General features: G+C 42.9%; 1 protein-coding gene across 1 annotated transcript in view; it reads left to right on the forward strand.

Moving 5' to 3' along the window:
• Nucleotides 1–354: 354 nt before the first annotated feature.
• zfpm2a (zinc finger protein, FOG family member 2a) overlaps nt 355–21079 on the forward strand; it is a 115972-nt gene continuing 95247 nt past the window's right edge. The window contains exon 1 of the mRNA XM_070965993.1: nt 355–771. Within this exon, the coding sequence (XP_070822094.1) occupies nt 732–771 (40 nt within the window). The 5' untranslated portion in view covers nt 355–731. The remainder of the gene's footprint in view (nt 772–21079) is intronic.

Consider the following 21079-nt stretch of genomic DNA (forward strand, 5'->3'; position numbering starts at 1 on the left):
TGTGTGTGTGTGTGTGTGTGTGTGTGTAAGGAATAAAAAATAAAAATAAAGCATTTAAATTAATCTCACAGATCATTTTAAAGCAGCACCAAACTGGTGACCACAGGGTCCTTTAAGGTGTGGGGAAGAAAAGGGGAAAAAATAGCGGAGGCAAAAGATTTGTGTTTATATTGTGACTGTAAGATCAGTTTCTACTGACCCCAAAACACGGGCGCCAAATATGGGCGACGCTAATTAATAACTGGAAGTTAAAGTAATTGTGGATCAAGTGAAGTTCACGAAGCTGCGGCTACGGTACCCGGGGAGGAACAAACCTTATCTTCAAACAAAAGCGCGAAACGCTTTCACCTCCCCAGTCAGTCCGTGCGGATCGCGGCGAAGCGCAGCCTCATCACGGAGAACGGTGCTGAGAAAGAGTGAGAGAGAGACAGAGAGAGAAAGAGAGGGAGGGTGTGTGTGCGAGAGAGAGAGAGAGAGAGAGAGAGAGAGAGAGAGAGAGAGAGAGAGAGAGAGAGAGAGAGAGAGCCAAAGCCAGAGCCAGAGAGACGAGAAAGATAAAGGAAAGACAGACGGAACGATAGACTTGTGCGTAAAAAGTACTGGTGCCCCCCTTCTTCTTTTTCTTTCTCAATTTCCATCAGACAAAAACCCAAACCGGCTGCTTGGATGAACCAGAACCTATCGATCTGTCAGTACTACACCTGGATTCACTGACCAGCCGCACAGCAGGCATGTCCCGAAGGAAGCAGAGCAACCCCAGGCAGATCAAACGTAAGTTTTTCATGTTGTCTCGCCGTTCCAGCGCGTCTCCAGGCTTATTAGAGTTTGCACAATATTGTAATGATAGTGACCACAGTGGAGCTGATTCAGCAGCGCTCATGTGTTGCCTGTCACGGTCCATACGCTCCGGTCTCCCTCCGCAGATATTTAGTGTTTCTGACGAGCTGATTTTACAATCCAAATGCCACGGTTGCTGCTGGCGGAAAAAGTTTCCCCGCCGCTGCCAAGTTGCGGCAAAATGAAGTTATTTTGTTGTTTGGTTGATGTGACTCTATTCGAGTTTTCACCCAGAATTGTGTATCAGTCCCACACTGTGACTGGGTGTGCAGACAACAGCTCTTTGTGCCAGTTAATCAGCAGTAATTCTAAATTATAGGCCGGTAATAAATACTGACGCAGTGGAATGAGGCCGGGCTGCTTCTGAATTCTATTGCTGTTAAATGTTTTTATTTGTAGCGCACAGACACACACACACGCACACACACGCACACACACACACACACACACACACACACACACACACACACACACACACACACACACACACACACGCACACACACACACACACACACACACGTGTCTCACACGCACTCTCACTCCTTCACACACACTTCACTTTTTTTTCCTTTTACACATACACACTCCCTTGCAGGTGTGTGGACACAAATACGTGCACACTTTTCTTTTCACTTTTACGTTTCAAACTTCCCACTATAGCCCATACATGACATTAATATTGATTAAGAGTGGTGATAGATGGAACTCGTGGTGTTGCAGTAAAAGAGCAAGTGTGGCCAGTGAATGCATGTTTTAATTGTAATCTCATTGGACTGTATCAGTCCTGTGGGGAAAGTGTTGACCTTGTGTCCCAGCAGCCTAGTTCACACATATTTGCTTTTCAAATTTATTACTTCATTATTATCATATTATTCTTATTTTATTTGCGTGAACATATGAATGAAGTATAACCTCTCGGTCTACATTAATTCTAAAGTGTGTCATACTCACGCTGTTGAATTTTACTCATGAAAAATATTTTCAATGACAGGTTTTAAGCAACTTTTCAGAATTTTCAGGATTTTAAAGAGCCTGTAGATAACCCATAAATATGTGGGGATTTGTACACACACACAGACACGACCACACTTTCACATCTCAAATACAGCTGACATCTGAGTGTGTGTACAGTGTGTGTGTTCAGTTTGTCCACTGTGTGCTGGTACCTCTAGCTGCTGCTGTAAGAGGCTAAAAGCAGACTGTGGTTACTTTGGGAACAAAATATCAAATATCAAACCTCTTCCACTGATTTGTCTTGTAGGCTACTTATGATACTGTTTATCTGTGCTACAAGATATTATGGAGAATTCAGAACTCAGGCAACATTTGTGTGTCTGTGTGTGTGTGTGTCCATATGTGGGTGTGCATGTTTGCATGTGTGTGTGTGCGCTGACATGCATGAATTCACGAGGGCTTGTGTGTGTGATGGTATACAAGAGCTTTTTTTGTTACATTTGTGTGGGACAGAATGTGCGACACAAGAGGTTTGTGTGTCGTCTTGTTTTATTTTATACGTAACTGCTATTGTTTTAACTCTTAAATATTTACCGGCCATGCTTTTTATTTCAAGTTTTTAAGGCAATCTTAGTGGGAATTTGGATTTTTTATGCTTCTTCACGTTTAGCAAATTGGGATTTATTAGTATTTTAAATACTGTTCTATACGTTTTATTACAGTTGGATCAAACAATTTAAAATCAACCAGTTTAGCATTTTATTTTTTCAGTTGAGGGTGGAAATAGTATTGTGTGAAATGTTTGTTTGGCTAGGTTTTGTTTTTGCACTCATTTTTCATGCAGTTTGCTGTAGCTTGTTCCAGGGTAGCTGCCCTAAAATAATTATGGTGCAGAAACACTCTTTTGTCTTAACTATCTCCGAGTTCATATTTGCGTTTTTACTGGCATTCACCACAAACCTACAACCATTTCTAATCAACAAAGAAGCACGACAACATATGACGTGATGGGCCCACTCATCTTTGGACCAATCCCATCGTAGCTTCCAAATTTTGTTGTCGAGCAAAGGAAGTCTAACGCTTGTGTTGCGCTTTCGTCATTGTGACCTGGCCTTGTGTGAATTAGTATGTCATGTGTAAGATCTTGTTAATATGGAGCCGGTGTGCAGCCGTATAATCAAGCTCTAGTTAGAAACAGAAAGGTCACGAGGAGCCTAGATCCTCTCTCCTACACCGGGAACTCTGGGAAAAAGGCCGAGGAGGCACTGCACAGAAAGTCAGCACAGACAGTCATTCTAAAGGACAAAAAGGTTGTTGGGCGCAGTCCCCCCCCTCCTCCTGCATACATTGGACCGTTATCTAAAATTGTGATTTATGCAGTATTTTAATATTTTGCTTATTCTTTCCCCTTGGGTGCTCTCTGAGCGGTGATAAAAAGGCGATGCTGAAAGAGCACCATTAATTTGCTCCGATGACTGGGGAGATAAGGCCAGATAATGGGAAAGATAAGCAGAGAAGATATACCATCAGAAACCCGATTATTACCATTAAAATTCCAGCCCAGCAATCTGCAGCTGGCTGATAATTCCTTCTCCGTTTCCACCACTTTGGATGATAAGGCAAAAAATAGTCACTCAGTGCTCCTTGATTAGGCTGCCTGGATATCCCGATAATACAGTGATAAATTATGTATTTTCCCCCTTGTTTTTTTTCTGTGAAACGTTACATCTGATTTTTTATATTTATATATATATATATATATAAATAAATATTTCGAGCCCCCTTTCTGTGTCCCCCTCCCCTTGTTGCTTTTCCAAGAAACCCCCCATACACTTTTATTGTAATAAGAGTTTGATAGAAAGAGGAGATAGTGGTGGAGGTGTTTTGTGTGGGAGCACATATCAATGTTATCAGCTCATCTCCCAGGGCCAGCTGCTAGCTGCTGTTGTTTTTAGCCTTATCACCCTGTGCCAATATGCCAATAAATTGCCCAGATTGTTAGCCGTTCCACGGCGGGTCAGTAGAATTTGACAGGAATGATGAAAATATCGCTGATGCTCTGCGGATTGCGATTAGCTGCTGTAATATGATGTGTGAATTCCACCAAGCTCCCTCTATCCTCTCTTCTCCCCCTCTCTTGCCTTCCCTACTCCCCCCCCCCCCCCACCTTCCACTCTTCCCCGGCTGCTGGTGGTGTCCATACCTCTATTCGTACTGAGAGGAGAACATTTTGATGCTTAATAGGAAGGAAAGATATGAACGGGCCGAATTGAAACCAGGCCCCTCAGAGTAATTTTTCTGTAAAATTGCCCCCCAAAGTTTCACAGCGTAAAGGGGAATCTGGATGATGTAGGGAGCATGCCTCCACCAGTGTTTATGGGAACATATTGAAGCAGCCCTCTGAGGCCATGGCCAGACATCTAATGTCAAATGTGCTTATTAAACTGACTTAGTGTTCTCTCTTTTACTGTTGTCTTCACCACATGGACCGTCTGAGAATTCATGTTGCTTCCTCTGGTCCTTTTACTCGACATTGTCCAACCAGAATCAAGCACCATACTGTAGTGATTATACTGCTCCTTTACTGTAAGTCTGTATAGCACCCGAGTGGCAAGTGCACAGTCCCCAGAGCTTCCTCACCACTGTGTCATACTGTCAAAATGCTTAATCTACTCATGTGATAGTGATGTTACGTCTGAAACGCTGGTCCACTGCAGCGTGCACAAATGCTTTGAATGTGTTGTTGTTATTTGGCTTTCTTTTGATACCTTGTGTTTAAAGTTGGAACGGGGGCTAGTGATGCTTTGGTAAATATTGCTTTTCCTATCACATTTACTAAGATGCATCACTTGATGAATATGATCAGTTTTTTGGGTTATTTATTTGTAATTGTTTACTGCTTCTGTTGCCATCAAGTTACCTTCAGTGCAATATAAAGCACAAGCCTTAGTTCATTATAATACACTCACTGCTTTTCTCAACTACTCGGTTGAGAACTGAACGACAGCCAACCGAGGTTCTCTGCTCGAGCTAAAAGTCTGTTTTTATCGTAGCGACCATTTTTTTCATCTCCGCTCTACAGTTAATCTCTCCAACTCCTTAGCATAAGGCCACTTTATGTAACGTTAGCATACTGTTTATCATATCAGGTGACATTTCTATCTTTGAGGGGCATTTATCAGAGGCAGATTACAGTAGTAAGGGATAAGGGGAGTGTTTACTGAATTGACTGCCAACATCCTGTATCTGAATTTGTGCGTTTGTTTGCTTGTGTATACATTGGTGCATGTACAGTATGTGCGAGGAGCATGTGGCTTTCAGCAGAAGGATCGGAGCTGTTAGCTTGATGTATTTTTTATTTTTTTCATCTCAGGGAACAGACTCCTTGTCCATATTTCCTACAACTTAGCTCAGCTTTGCTTTCTTGTATAAGGAAAGCGTGCAATGCAAGTCGTATACGCTGCGTTTCACCCTTGGCCCACAAACGCTGGCAACTCCAGCAGTCAGATGTTTTGGGGGTGTAAAATCAAAAAATGTTTGCATGCCAGCCTCCCTGTATATTTAAGGGTTTCTCTTTCATTGGGTGACAATCACGCCGTGTCTCTTGTGTTTCTCTTGTTGATTTCTGTCAGAAGAAGAATGGTTGTTGAATGCCAACTTTCCCTCAAACATCTGTTCCCTGCCAATAACAGCTTGTGCCGTTGCCTCGTCTTCGCTGAAGGATCCCCAATTGCCTCCTCACTTTTGACACAAAACAACAATGCAGATGAATGTCATCTTCTTGTAATGTTTTTTTCTATTGTGTCTAAAGCACAGTGTTTCTTTTGCGGAGAAAGTATTTACGCTGCTGCTTCAGTACTACTGCTTATGTCACAGGCTCTGCAGCTATAGGGAGAGGAATGTATAGCAGCTGCCGTTTCCTTTGTTGACAACAGTGCTGTGTGATGTGTTGGATGGGCTGGGGTTGGCAGCCGATGGACTGACGGTGCCTAATCCTGCCCTCTCTGTCGCTGTAGCCCGCAGTGCCTGGACAGCAGTGTGAAATGTGGGCAGGGTTGCTGCAAAGGTGGAGGTCACTTCCTCACGCAGTTTCCTCTTTATCTTCCTCTTTCCTGAATTCCACTGTTATTATTCCAATAACCGCTGGTCCAAGCTGTCACCATTGTGTTTTCATCCAGGCGCTGTAACTGTCACCAATGTGAACAAAATGTTAATTTTAGAAATATGTGCAGATCAAAAGCAAAAATCTGTTAATGCTTTTACTGGTGCTGGTTGCGTGTTTTCTTCTGAATTGCGCATTTCAGGCCCCAGCCGTATTCCTCTCTTTATTTAGATTTTATATCAATGATGCCCATTGAGCCCCCAGGTAACAATTGACTTTAAGCCTGCTTTAAGTTAATAGCCTTGTCTCTTGCTTGTAGGGATCAATATTGGTATTAATTAATCACCATTATCAAGAGCAGGATCTGGTTCCATTTGTTGTTACATCAGCAAAATATCAATAGAGAAAGTGGACTCCCTGATCGTCATGGCAACTTCATCTCTTAGGTCAAAGAGAGTTTATCTTATCTTGCTGCTGAGAGTGGCAAACTGCTTAGGAATCTAGTTTAGACTCAAAGATCATTGATTTAAGCCTTTTTTTTTCACCCCCACCTTGTTGTTTCAGGAGAGAGAGGGGCGAGAAAAAAAATAGAGAAAGGCAGCATTCTAATCACAACAGAGATGTAAGATTTAAATATTGATGTCCAAAGGCCATTACAGCAAAGAAGGCCTCTGGTCTCGCTGTTGTTCAAGTACGTCCTTTTAAGACCCAGACAAAGCTTTGATTATCAGAGGTGTCACCGTGGAGTATGTCTGTATAGCTGACAGTGTGGGACTGAAGGGGAGATCAGTTTCCTGCAGCCACCGCCACAGAATGTTAACGGATCCCACTCTACATCCTGGTATATCAGCAGGCCTCCTATAGCTCTACATTATATCCTGACACTCGCCATTTATGGTGCTGCTGGTATTGTGATTATGCAAAGTTGCGTTGCGCTGAAATAATCAGTTATTAATCCATCAGCAGAATTTTTTTATAATCAACTTTTTTAACTAAAGAACCAAAATGTGAATGTTTTCTGCTTTCCTTTGTCCTCTGTGAGAGTAAACAGAACATATTTGGACTGACAAAATGAGACATTTGAAGACATGAACTTGGACTTTAGGAACTAAGAATTGGGTTCATTCACTATTTGCTGACATCAGCCCTGTAAACTGAGGACGGAGAAGTACTCATATCTCTAACTGAAGTAAAAGTAACAACACCACACTGTAAAAATACTCAATTACAAGTTAAAGCCCTGCAACCGAAATCTTACTTGGAGAAGTGTTAATGGAAAAATGTATCATTAATTTTATTATCTATTTATTCTAAATGGAAATGAGTAAAAACTGTATGAAATGTAATACATTTACAGCATAAAGAAGTATTAAAGTACCTCAAAATTCCACACAAGTGTTATACATGAGAAATTGTACTTAGTTACTTTCCATGACTACCCCCCCCCCCCCCAAAAAAAAAAGAAAAAAAAAAAATCATGTTTTGAGTTGTGCTATGTGTTGAAAGTCAGTAAATTCTCATTTTGGGTCAATATTTCTCCAGACAGGCATTACACATTTTTTTAACCAGCATATTTTTTTGTGAATGGTACAATGAAACGGCACCTTTATTAAGAATTTGACTAATGAGTCTGTTTATATGTGTATTAGAGTGGAGTGGCCTGTTCTCATGGGAATTTAAGTCTGGTCGGAGCTATTTGGGTGGTGGTAGGCCTGGATGCTTGGATGTACCTCATCATGCTGCAGAATGCTCCTCAGGGTTGGAGCAGAGAGCAGGGCACTGCTTGCTTTTTTTTTTTTTTCTTCCTCTTTTTGCCTCCGGGACACAATTGCCTCATTTAACATTCTCTATTTGGCCCCTGCCAAGAGGGGAAATAGCCAGGGTGAGTAAGAGAGGCCGCCACACATCATGAATTCTTCTTTCATTTAACTTGCACAGTCCCTTTTCACCTTGGTGATGCACATGGATCAGGAATGAAGATATTGCTCAATTAAGGAGATTTCTGAGGTTGCTCCTGAGGTATTGCAGATATTTTTGTGCCATGCCGAGGTTTTGATGTATCATGGATATGGATATTGGGTTCATCACATTTGCGTGATGCTTTGACACCTCCATAGCCCAGAAGAGAAACAGCTCTGCGCCTGCAACAGGAAGGTGCCTCTGCCATATTCAAGAAATAAAGTCTGTCAGTCTTCCATTGCAGGGATGTAAATAACTTTTATGTGTGTATTAAGATTCTTTTTGTTTATTTCAATTTAATTAGCTACAGTTAATCAAAACATTTTCATGGAATATGTCAAAATTAATATCAGGGTTTTGACTGAATCTTGGATGAGAGAAAGGAAAGGGACTCCTCGGAAATATGACTCACGTTTTGCAGCAGGCATTGTCACAATATGTTGTCAGCAGTATACAGTAAATTTATTGGCCAAGCCTTGAGTTTGACTTCAACCACATAAATTGTTTCAGTAATTCAAAAAATACAGGAAAAGCTAATTTTTGGAGATGTTAATAAAAGGGGATAATTTGGTGAGCACCGTTTCCAGAGCAGGCTAGTAGCTGGCACACCAGAAAGTGATGCCCTAATAGCTGTTCAGTGTAAATCTCTGGCTTGGCAGGAATTACTGAGGATGTATTTGTGGGGGGCAGCGCGATGCACAACTTTGCATTGGAATGAAAGGCAGGAGGCTCTATAGTTAGGGGATAGGTGGCAACAGAGGATTAAGTAACAAGCTTTTCAGTTCAATTTGTACATCAGCATTTTCCGCCAGACGAACGGCACAAAACACATAGCATCTTAAGGCTCCAGTGGAAAATCACTAATGACAAAGCTTTGTAAATAGATAAACAATTTATGTCAAATATGCTGAAAATATAAAACAAACTTCAAAACATGTTAATTCTTTAAAGAGGCTGTGTTTTGATTTGCACCATTGCAAAGCTGCTAAAGCTGTTGACAGCACAGCTTACACATCATGTGATCAGTGGCCATATCTGCCTGCGTATGTTTAGCACCGAGCACTGCTGCAGAAATAGCCTTAATGGAGCATATTCCGATCGGAGCGCCCTGACGATGATCGATTATATTTACAGTAAATTATGCAAATCGGATTAGACGGAACGAGTGCGATATTGGACAGTGACGAAAGGAGTGACGTGTTGCAAAGTGCACGTCTCCTGCTTCTTATTATTTCAAAGCAGGCTTTGTGAAGTGACAGAGTAAACATCCAGAGAGAAATGCACCCGCTATTGTTTCAGAATCAGCCAATTTTCTTTCTCTGTGTATTTCAGAGAATGCTTATCTAGTAATTACTAAAAACTGTTGACATTGAGCAAATGCTGTAGCCAACTAAAATGCCTTTTTGTCTTATGATATCAGATTGGATTTTTATCTTTGGTTCACGCAATCACGCATTCCTGAAAACCAAAGATAAGTGGCTCAAACTCCTTATTTCCAGCATGAGTGTAGAATTAAGAGCCTCATTTTGAAAAACTACAGTCATTACATCCTGCGTTCAATTCTGTGCTGACATAATGATATTTTTCCTCCTTCTGATTCACTCTGGGATTCGCCTGTGAATCTTTGAGACATACATTTGACCATAATCAAGTTTTTTTTAAGCTTCAGAAACAGGATAACAACTGGGTCAGATGATAAGCCTGGGCAAAACAGGGGAAAAAAAGCCTCCTCTGATAGACGAGGAGAAAATCTGATTGATTGATGTCTGCTGGCTTTGCCACCATCACAAGCCAGTTGACAGTTAGTTTGGGATCAGATGATTTCACTCTTAAGATTGGGGTTGAGGGGAAGCTAGGCAAATATGAAGGACACAAAGGTCAATGGCTTCTCTCCTCCTCTCTGTATCTATCTCTCCCTCGCAATAGCTTGCTTTGACAAACTGTAATGTGTTGCTAAGCTTTGTGGCAGCAGGACACATGGTCATAGTTTGTACAGTAATATCCTATTGCAGTAATCTCACAAGGAATGATTGAAAGTGCTGGAGGAATCTGGTACGAGCAGGGACCCGTTGACATCATCAGCTGCTGTGGACTGGCAGATGTCTCCTGACTTGTTTGAACTGAATTTTCCCATGGGATTGAATAAGTTAAACAACAGCTTTGACTCCAAGTGAATCTGTTATTGTAAGCAGGATCTGATAAGACAGCACCGTATTATGAGTTTGTGTAGCAAAGAGGCCAAAAATGGAATCTCCAGCGAGTGTCTCTCTGTGGTTTCGGAAAAAGACGAACATGGAACTGTGACAAAGGATGATTGGATGCATATTGTAAATAAACACCCAAGTCTTTCACGATTGCTGCTGAGTCTCTCCATTAAGATGTTCCATACTGCATTTCATCTGCTCTCGCCGCTTAGATCGAGTATCAACTGAGATGAAGTGACAAGGGTTGCTCTGGGTTTGACCCCGTGTGGCAACATAACAGTAACGCTTGGATTATGTTTCGCCAAAACAAACTCATGGAAGATATTTTTGGTCTGAACACACAATAAGATTGCCAGCGTTTGTCATTTTGTTCCTTTCGCCATTGTTATGGAGCTGAAATTGAATAATACAGGCCTTGGGTGCCCATAGTGATTCCTGTGATATTGAACAGAAGGCCTCGGTTCCTCTTTGGGTCCATCTCTAATAGACATAACAGACATGTCCATTAGCTTTGTATAGGGCTGCTTTCAAGATCAAGGTCTCACTCGTAATGAAGTGGCTATGCAAATGCAAGTCATATTCTCCTGTTGTGAATCACTTGTTTTAATCAAGTTTTTATTGAAAGAAATGTAGCCTCCATTCAGAGCCACGAACCAAACAATAAGGATAATCCGAAGACAATTCCCATCCAAATGGAACCGGACATCATTTAGGGGAAGAGACAACAACTCTTTGTTTTTTTGAAGTGGTTGATATGACAACCTTCTTGTCAAAGACTCAGGGCGAATAAAAGGGATTTGTAATTACCATAATTATCTCTTATATGTTTTCACCTAATGATGTCCATTAAATGCCTGAGGCTTCATTTAGAGACTGCCTCGCTGTAGGTTGGCATAGACGCATAATACAGCATGTTACATTACGCAGCACACAAGTAATGAACTTCTTTCATCAGAGATGTTTATCGTGCAGTGCTTCTGGGGGGAAAAGCCAATATACTTCAGCTTTTTGTTACAGTTGGATTATAACAATTCTCATAGTTCCCACTTATCTTTCAAATTTTCTCTACATGTGATATCAACCCAATTGGCTTCATGTCTAAACAGGATGGCTCTCTAATCTAGACCACTGTTCGTTTCATGTAAAACATCTCATTTTGTGGCTTAGGCTGGTGGCTGTCTTATCGTTACATAATTCGCTGCCCTCTCCCTGATTTTCATTGTGGCAATTTATTTAAATTCCCCCATGTTTATATATTTCCTGTCTCCTTTCATTCAAAATGATTGCCTTTCATAAGTTCAAAGACTCATCTTCAAGACTTTTGGTAACTTCACAGATATGAATTCACAGTGGGGAGAGTGAAAAAAAAGAGGGAGATTTTGTTGGAGAGCACAAGAAGAGGGAGTGTTCGTGCATGTCCATCTCTGTCTCGGGGCCGAATCCGGAGGTTGAACTAACCCCGATCAAAAGCGCAGATATAGCACTCTAACAGTCCACACCTCAGCAAGTGCAGCGTTTGAGAGATGATGCCTGAATACATGTGTGCTGTTCTGCTCCTGCACTAAGGCTCTCAGTCCTGCATGTGGCTCCGCTCCTGTGGTTGCTTTGGTCTTTGTCCGCCACCTATCAGCATATCAGCAGTGTCTCTGAAGCCCAGTTGTATAATGCACCATTTATGGCTTTGTGGAGGGAGATGGCGGTCGGCGGCGGAATAGCTCCAGGCCTTCCCCTCAGTGAGTGGATTAACGGCGGCCTGCTTTAGCGCACACTACCGCGGTGTGAAATCGGCCCCGCTTCGGCACCGCCGATGAGGCTCCTCTCTCTCTCTCTCTCTCTCTCTCTCTCTCTCTCTCTCTCTCTCTCTCTCTCTCTCTCTCTCTCTCTCTCTTTTCTCTCTCTCTGTTTCCTCACCTCCATGCAAAGCCTCTCCCAGCCATCTGTGAAATGTGGAAACTCTGTGTCTAAGTTGAGTTCAGATCCCATCCCCTCCGTCAAGCTGAGGCCAGGAAGCAAATGGGCAGGCAGTCGGCAGAGGGGGTTTGCAGGGTAGGAGGAGGGGGGAAGGAGAGAGAGCGAGGAGGAGGAGGAGGAGGGTGGCGGTGGTGGGGGATCAGCTCACTGATGTCGTGCCGCGTGTGCAGGAACCCTGCCTGTTCTCCGCGGGCGAGTTGGAGGAGGGTCCAGGCCTGGGTGCCGGCCGAGAGATCTCTGGTTCCTGCTTGCAGGTCCAAATCCCCCCTGTGTGTGTCTGTGTGGAGGCGAGGCGGTGGCACAGCTCCCCTGAGCCCCTGCCCAGTCCTTTGAAGATAAGATGGTGATACAGAGTCCCTTTCGGTACGTCGCTAACGGATGGTCTTTGTGTGACACACATGCCTCTCTCCTTTGGAGCCTGCAGCTAAAACACCTATGGTCTTTACTGAAACGAATCGGCTGTATGGCTTCAGGTCAAATTAGATTATGAATGGGTGACAAAATCCAAGATTGTATGTTTAGGATATTTGATTTTTTTTCTCACCATTTCATGCTGATAGCGTGGAGTTCTGCTGTGGTTGATATTTCTATTTGATTTCCTTCCACTGAGAAGAATCACTTCCATAAATTCTTCACATACACTCGCTGCTGACTTAATTTTTTCAGTTTTCCATGGCAACGAGTTGTCATCTTAACTCTGCTGATTTCCCTGCTATCTGCGCTCTGTATTGCTCTTGATCATGACAGTTTTTTAAACACGTTTCTCCTCTGCATTTATAACCATATTTTGTGGCACTCGCAGGCCAATTCTCCCACTTCTGGCTCTCCACAGCAGCTTTTCACAAGAGCGAGAATCATAATCAGGCTTTTGAATTATGAACTCAATATTCCCTCTTTTTCTCTATCCTGTGGCTTTGGGGTTCAGATCTGTGCATAATGTCTTGTGATTGCATGGCATTATGGTGGCTTGGAAAGCCGAGTCGAGGTCCAGCCACGCATCATCTTTCCATAGACAATGTGGATCTCTGTGTCTCTCTGAGCTCATCAGGGATGGGGCGTTGATTGCTTTTTGATACCCCTCCAACGTGGATGAGGTCCTGCATACATCAGCTAATTAGAATGTACTTATAGTGTGTGTGTGTTTGTGTGTGACAGACCCCACACTTCTCATCAGATCCTCAGCCCAAGTGCTCTAACCACACTCGCTAAAGGCTTTATCAAATTCCCGACAAGAAAAGAAAAGCTATACAGTGCGGGGCTGGTGGGTGGCTGTGGGATTTGATGTCAGGGAAAAATAAAACACAGCAAATGAGGAGAGAATGCACAGCGACAGGAGCAAAATTCCATAAACCCGCTTTAGCTACAACACATGTAGGGGAAAATCTAATGACAGCTGTCGAGTTCAAACCATGAAAAGATGTCTGCGTTTCAGAAGAAACCACCTTTCTCCTGTTCCAGACCACATTCAGTAGAGTCTAACACACTGGCAGCAGTGGAGTTAACTTCGTCCCCTGTAGCTAATGACGCTCGCTTTGCTAGAAGCTCTGAATGGATGGCTCAGCAGTGGGGAGGGAAGTTGCAGCAGCTAATTAGGCAGCACAAATGAGTGAGTGGTATCATCCCATGCACCTTGATGATATTATGGTCATGGAGCATCAGAGAGGGACCTGGGGAAAGTTTTGCTGTTGCCTCACTGACTTTTTGGATTGCAGGGCATTTCAGTAAGGCCTCCCTGTGCCTCAAACACACACACACACACACACACACACACACACACACACACACACACACACACACACACACACACACACACAAACTGCTTGCCAAACGTCCTAGCTCATGCTATGATCTGCGGAAGGTGCTGGGGCGTCTCTATATATTTCATAAAGGCATCCTATTACACCCCCATGGCTTGTGGGGAACAGTACACTGTGGTTTAGTCCCCAAGCAGCGGAGAATAAAGTGTAGGACGTGGCACTGGAACAGAAATCTAACTGCTGTTTCCTCAGGTAATCTTGACTTGGATCTTAATTCCAATAAAGTGTTTTTTTTATTTTTTTATTTCACAGCGTAAGCCAGATCCAAGCAAGAACACTCCACTCTGTATTTCTGCGGTCATACTTTATTGAATATCATTTCAGATAAGAGGTGTAATCCTTTGGGTGGAAGTGATGTATATTGACCAGCTCAATGATAGCGATGCAGCGCATGTCTCTGATCTGAAAGTGGTAAATAACTATTTGTGTCAGCGGCTCAATCAAATGGCATGGAATATTGAAAACTGCCCTTGTTGTTGTCAGTCTCCAACTTTGTCAGATTGCCTGAATATTTAAAATGTCACTGACAGAGACGGGAGAGATGCAGATAGTTGTTCCTTTTGTGCTCCTGAATGCAGTGGCTAGGGAATGCTAAATATATTAATGGCTACATGAAAATGCCAATAAATTAGCTCATCAATCATTCAATCAGATCCACTTATACTGATATGTGTGTGCTTAGTCATGGGGTCTCATGCTGATAGGGATTCAGTGCTGGTTTAAGTGTTCAGATATGAAACTGCCAAAGTCACACAGTAGACCAGCAGCTCCTGTGTTCTGTGAGTTAAAATGACTGTTTTTGCCAAAGGAGTCTGGACCGAGATCATAGATGGATATAATGGCTTCAGTTTCCTGTTTGAAAGTACTGTCTGACTGGATGGTAAAGCAGTGAAAATATTCATTATATAGTGTACACTTAAGCTGATATTGTTTTTTTTTTTTTTTTAGGTGGACCGTCTTTTAGGTGGCTAAAACACGTTTTGCTGTCTCTAATTAATTATATCCAGTTAAACACAGAAAAAATGAGCCGGTCAGCTTGATCAGGACTGTGTGTGGTTTGATAAGAATTGATTGACTTTGGCCTGGCAACATAAGCAAATAGCCCCCATGACTGTAATCAGATTTTAATCCTAATATTCCTAAAATCTGATTGGTGCACAGGACTGAATGATGTCACGTTTTTCCAACTGAGCCTCGCCAATTTCAATGCAGAAAATCACAGAGCATTTGACTCTGAAATGTAGCAGTAGAAGCATAAATCAGGAGAGAATTGAATTTTATTCTTTTTATTTATTAAGTCATTTGCTGAAATGTTGTGTTTAAAATCTGCATGGGAATCACATTTAAACATATTTATAGAACTGAGCTTAAAAAGTAAAGAATCCCGTAAACTCGTCACTTAATTATTTGTTTTGGCCGCCACACCTACAGCATATCAGTCCAACCCTATTGTCTGTGCTTTCCTCCCTAAACAGAGTGCAGCGGAGTCCAAGCAGTGAGTCAGGTCACTCAGGTCAATACGACACTGTTACAGTCTCACCTCTCAGAGTGACTGCATTTCTTCCATCAGTAGAGAGCAGCCCTCTCTGCTCCCACATGGTTCATTTCATCAGGGTTTGTTTTATCTTGACTGGCCAGACCCATGACCCCTGAGCACTGATAGTCCAATAAGACTGCAGGAGAGCATCACCGGGGCATTGTGGGGACTGAGTCAGAACTTCACTGGGCTAAGTTTTCTTTCCCTTTGAGTGTGTGTGTGTGTGTGTGTGTGTGTGTGTGTGTGTGTTTGTGATTCGCTGACCCGTACATGTGTGTGTTGAACTGTTTGAGCAAAAGTTCAGTTTGAAAACTTCTAACAGAGTTTACTGAAATGGCACATGAATGGCAACAGATTTAGCATGAAATATGTATCATGAACGAAATGCAAATTCATCTCTGAAGCATTTTTTTTTTTAAAATATAGAATATGCAGAAAAGCCGCAGTAGAGCTAATACATCTAATTCTAAAACACAAGAAAGACAGGACTGGCCGTCATGCTCAGAAGTGTTCAATTTCATGAGCCTGCAGAGAGTGCCATGTTTACTTTCCTTTGCATAGAAGAAAAGAAATGAATGCTCTGGGTTCCCTGTAAAGACAAACATGAAAGGAATCACCAAGAGTTCTTTAGGCCTTTTCTCTTGTGCTGTGTGTAATGCAGCTTCTTTACTGCCTAGGTAGTCTCTGCCATCTGACTGCTGTTTGAAGTCAGCAGAAGTCGACAATATTTGCTTTTCAGCAATTCTCACCCACTGTGTGTCTCTGGTGCGTTTGACAGTGTGACCACTGTGGAGTCTATCAGTTCACTCCTTGGAAGAAATGGCTCAAATTGGCCATTTGGTTCGTCGGTGGATTGACGACGAGGTCCTTGCAAGTGAGGGGTTGGCGTTCATTGTTGTTATGGGGTGAGCATGATGGACAGCTACGGGTGGAGGAGGCGGAGGTGGGCACTCGTGGGGAAGTTGGAAAGTAGAGGGTGGAGGGTGCAGGATTAGCCTCCTCTCAGACCTGCTGGGGTGCGATCTCACCAAAGCACCAAGACTGGGCCAATCTCAGTCAACACCCCCCAACCCAAAAAAAGTGACAGAGGGGAAAAGAGAGGGAGACCATCAGAGAGAGTTTGAGAGAAAGAGAAGGGGAAAGGTGCTACCAGTGCTAGACTTACCTCATTACTTCTTTTTTTTCTCTTTTTCTTTTTTTGATAGCTGTGATAATTGTTCGATACCAGAGCCAAGACCCTTTTTTATACCTTCATGAGGAACATGTTATTCTAAAAAACACATGTTTACCAGAATAAGTCAGTCCTATCAAAATGTCAGTGTTAAATTGTGCCTTAATACAAAGAACTCTGCTCGTGTGAAATACTGCATGAAGTTAGTCATTTAAAGTTAGCGTTATTTAAACAAGGGAAGTGCACAAGACCAAGCAATCAACGCCAACTTTGGATGCATTCAAATGTGTCCTCCTAATGATTCTGCTTCTGCGCTCCTTCTCCATCACGCTCCCTCTCTTCAGCACCTCCTTTGCCTTGTAACATGCAACAGTCCTGCCATAGTGGCCACTAAATTAAGAGATGCAGTGTAACCTATTCCCAGTCTACTGCACTGTATGTTTTCCAAGTTCAGCGAGCACATCTTTGTGGATTTGAGTGCTATTTCTCATGGTATTATCCAGTGAGTGTGTATGAAAGCTGTTCCTTTTCTCTAGTGAAGGTGCGTGTGGGTGGGTTAGAGGGGAGGCTGTGAGGCTGCTGAGACCCCGGCGTTATCAGCACCAGATGCAGGTTGACTTCAGACTTTCAATGGAAGGTAAAGAGAGAGAGGGGGGAAATTAATGAGAGCCATAAAGCCAGCAGGATAAATAATTAGCCAACTGGTCCTAAGATCCGTCCCTTCATTTGCAGCTACAAATAAATTCTCCTTGCAAGTTTGCTTGTCAAAACTGCAGCCTGATGCCGTTGGCCCTTTTTTTTTTTGTGTGTGTGTGTGTGTGTGTGTGTTTGTGTTGTGATCGCATGCATGTGTGCGTTTTTAAGATTCATTTGTTGGTGTTTTGCTGTGCTGTCCCTTCTTCATTTGTCATGTATATCCAAGTGACAGGTTTCTCTGTCCTGCCACCGATAATTGGCTGGACCAGCGCTTCCTCCAAATGTGTGCAGCACAGACAGACTGAATAAAAGACAATTCAGCTGTCATAGCGTTCTTCATAAATCATCTGGATGAGAGAGTGTCATATTTGTGTCCACATTTTTGTTTAGAATAATCAGAAGGACATAATGTTGCTTGTTTACTCGTGGCTGATGTTTCCCAGCTGAGCTTCTAGAAACAGTGCGAGCTGTAAAACACATTGCTTTGTACAGATATAGAGCCAGGCGAGCCTCAAACCACATTTATGTCCGACAAGTGATGTCATTTCACTGAACTGATTGCTACTTTGCTGTGCCCTCGTCAGGATCAAAGCTAATTTTTGCTGCATTAGAGGACACTTTGTGCCAGTGTACTGTGTGTTGATCTGGAGTGTTTACATGCAGTTCACTCCCTGAGGATTTTATATTATTGTTGTCACACTATATGGAGCACAGCCACTTGTATTGTTCTAATACTCCACCGGTAGATTTGAAAAGAGCTGAGCAATCACCGAAAGACTTACATTATCCTCCAGTCTTTGATCGCTATTCATGTGTCTGCGCTAAGTAATCTTCCCCTCTAATCTCATTCACAGATATAAATAAACAAGTAATGCTCTAAACGAGAGAGAGCACACGAGTGAACATCCAGAGGATTATGGTAATTTGTGGATAAATAGAGGTGTTTAAAAAATTGTGACTTTTTATTAAAAAAGTTACTTCTTTTAAAAATAATCTGTTTTCACTCCGTGAACCCAGAGAGCTTAATCAGTAAATTGTATTTCACTCAAATATTCTGCATGAGCAAATGATGAAGTGATGATTCGTCGATGTTTTTTGGCTGATTTACACAGCAAATACTGTATGAAGCTGTTACATTTGTTGTTTAATACAGCGTTCTCCTTAAAAGTCAAATTCCCCTGGGAATCATTTAGATGATATAGATACTTTAAGGTTTTAGTAGTTGTGCGTGTTGATCAACAACTTACAAGTAAAAGCCCAAAACACTAAATACCATCCAAATCAACAGGCCCATGTTCCCGATTGATTTTTAGGACATTGCTCTTTTTTTCTCATCTCTTCCAACTTGACATTTGGAAAGTCAGAAATCAATTATGTCTCCTTCCCAAATGAAAGGCGGAAAAAACTAGTATATGACTTTAAAGTCAGCCTAGCTCGCCTTTGACACGGCACATTACAAAGGGAAAGGAAAATCACACTGCATACCTGATCCATAAAAAAAGCCTTTGAAATGGATTGCTGGGTGGGATCCAGTCTGGCACAAGTCATGGCATTGATGGCACAGCCCCTGGGCGCAGGGATACTTGGCCTGGACAAGACGGTTGCTGGGCCCGTATCAGTGGGCACTGGCCCATCCTCTGGGAGCTCCTAAGCCATGCCGTCTGAAGAAGAACTGATGGGGTTGGCAACACATATGGGCATGCTACGGGTTTTATTTCAGTCAAAAACAGCCCCGATGTTATCGCCTTCAGTCACCGGCACAGCAGCATCAGTGAGGCTGACCGAGATGACTGGGCTTCACAGGGGGAAAAAAAGCCTCCTGCAAATTAACTTCAAAACAAAAACTTTCCTTTTGTTCCATCTGCGCTGTTTCTTTAGTTTTACACCGTACATACATCCCAGGTGCTCCAATCTAATTGCAAGCCGCAATTTCTATCTTCCATATTGTGTTGAGGTGACAATTTGTTCCAGCTAATTGGAAATTTTGCGTTGGCCTTCAGTGCACAAAACATCAGCCTATCACAAATGACACTGATATGATGAGCATGGATTCTGCCAGCCTCCACTGTTTTCAAGGCAAGACAGGAAGTTGACAGCTGCAACAGTTTTCAGTAATAGTTAGTTGATAACCATCCACGGGGTAATGAAACTTCCACCTTTGATGAGAAGTTGAAAAGAGAGTGTTTCACTGTTGGCTTGGCAGAACATTAGACATGGCTGCAGGCAGGCAGGGGCCGGCGAGGGATCGAGCTGTTTTAATAGGGCTCATCCAAAGGTGACGAGAGCACTGCATGCACGGAACTGGAGGTGTGAGCCGGGGCTGCCAGTACATATCTTTTGTCTTTCATTATCTTTATTTCCTTATTATTTTAAATGGCCGGTGTGTGTGTTTTTTCTTCACTAGAAGCTTTTTTGATATCCATTTAGATTGGAGCTTCATTAAAAAACCTCAGACAATGGAGTGACTTCTAATTAAGAAGCGCCGCATCTGGCCCCTGGCACCCTATCCCGTTGTTCCATCTATTTTGCTGGGGAGAATTCATTTGTTTCTTAATTAAGAAAAACACCAATAGCGTGAAAAATCTGCTTATGGTACCTGAATCCTAATTAGTTAAATAGTGAGGGGAAGGGGAAAACACATTCCAGTAGCCCTAGAAATGAACTCAGAGCTGATAAAAATGAACTAACTAGCCTTGCATAAATCGAAGCTGGGGAGAAAGTGTACCATCATTATGGCTAAGACAATATGCAAACTATCTTCAAAGAAATCAAATTGCCGGAATGTTTTCATTTGCATGTATTAACCATTAACATAATGAGGAGAAGTGACATTGGACCCGGATTGTGTGTCTGTTCGGATTGATAACTCTGCTGCATCTGCAAATAGTCTCCTCTGCAAAATTATGCTAGCAGTCAAATCAGTGTTGAACTGTGGAGGGAGAGGGAGAGTGATGGAGAGAGCGAGAGAAAGACAGAGACACACAGAGAGGGAGAGAGAGCAGAGAGAGTGGAAGCTTTTGCTTTTTTCCATTTTATCAGGGAGCTCTGTGCAAACCTGCTGCAGTGTTGAATCGGAGCCATCATCCTCTGACAGCTATCCTTAAACAGGAAGGGGCCGCGAGTCATTGTCTCTAAGGCTCTGCGGAAAGCTGCTGTGTGTGTGTGTGTGTGTGTGTGTGTGTGTGTGTGTGTGTGTGTGTGTGTGTGTCTGTGTGTGTGTGTCTGTGTGTGTGTGTCTGTGTGTTTGGGGCAGGGGGACGCAGAGGGATGTGCCCATGTGGCTGCTAGCTGGAGATGGACCTCGAGTGGGCACACTTCACACTCCTCGCCCTCCCCCCCCCCCCCCCCCCGTACATATCGGACACATGCACACACACGCCTGCACACAGACTCATGCATACATGTGTCACCCCCTCACCCCACCCTCGTCTAAAACACACACACACACACACACACACACACACACACACACACACACACACACACACACACACACACACACACACACACACACACACACACATCTGAGTGCTTCCAGGATACCAAAGGCTCACTTATCTGTTCTGTAAAGACTCACCATGGCCCACATTGGCGAGTTGGCGGGCAAGCAGCCAAATCCACTGTGTGTTCTCCTACTGCAGGCGTCATGCAAAACACTGAACTGTCTTCAATATTCAAAATAATTTTTCCAACATGCTACTTCCCAGGATCAGCCTCTTAGGTCAAATTATTCAATTAAGTGTCTGTTTATTACTGATACCAAAGCTGGGTGGCGGGTCTACTTATCACCTTTTTTGCAGATTGGTGTTCTCGCAGAATACCACCATAAA

The sequence above is a fragment of the Chaetodon trifascialis genome, chromosome 7 (genome assembly GCF_039877785.1).
Source record: "Chaetodon trifascialis isolate fChaTrf1 chromosome 7, fChaTrf1.hap1, whole genome shotgun sequence".
Taxonomy (NCBI): Eukaryota; Metazoa; Chordata; class Actinopteri; order Chaetodontiformes; family Chaetodontidae; genus Chaetodon; species Chaetodon trifascialis.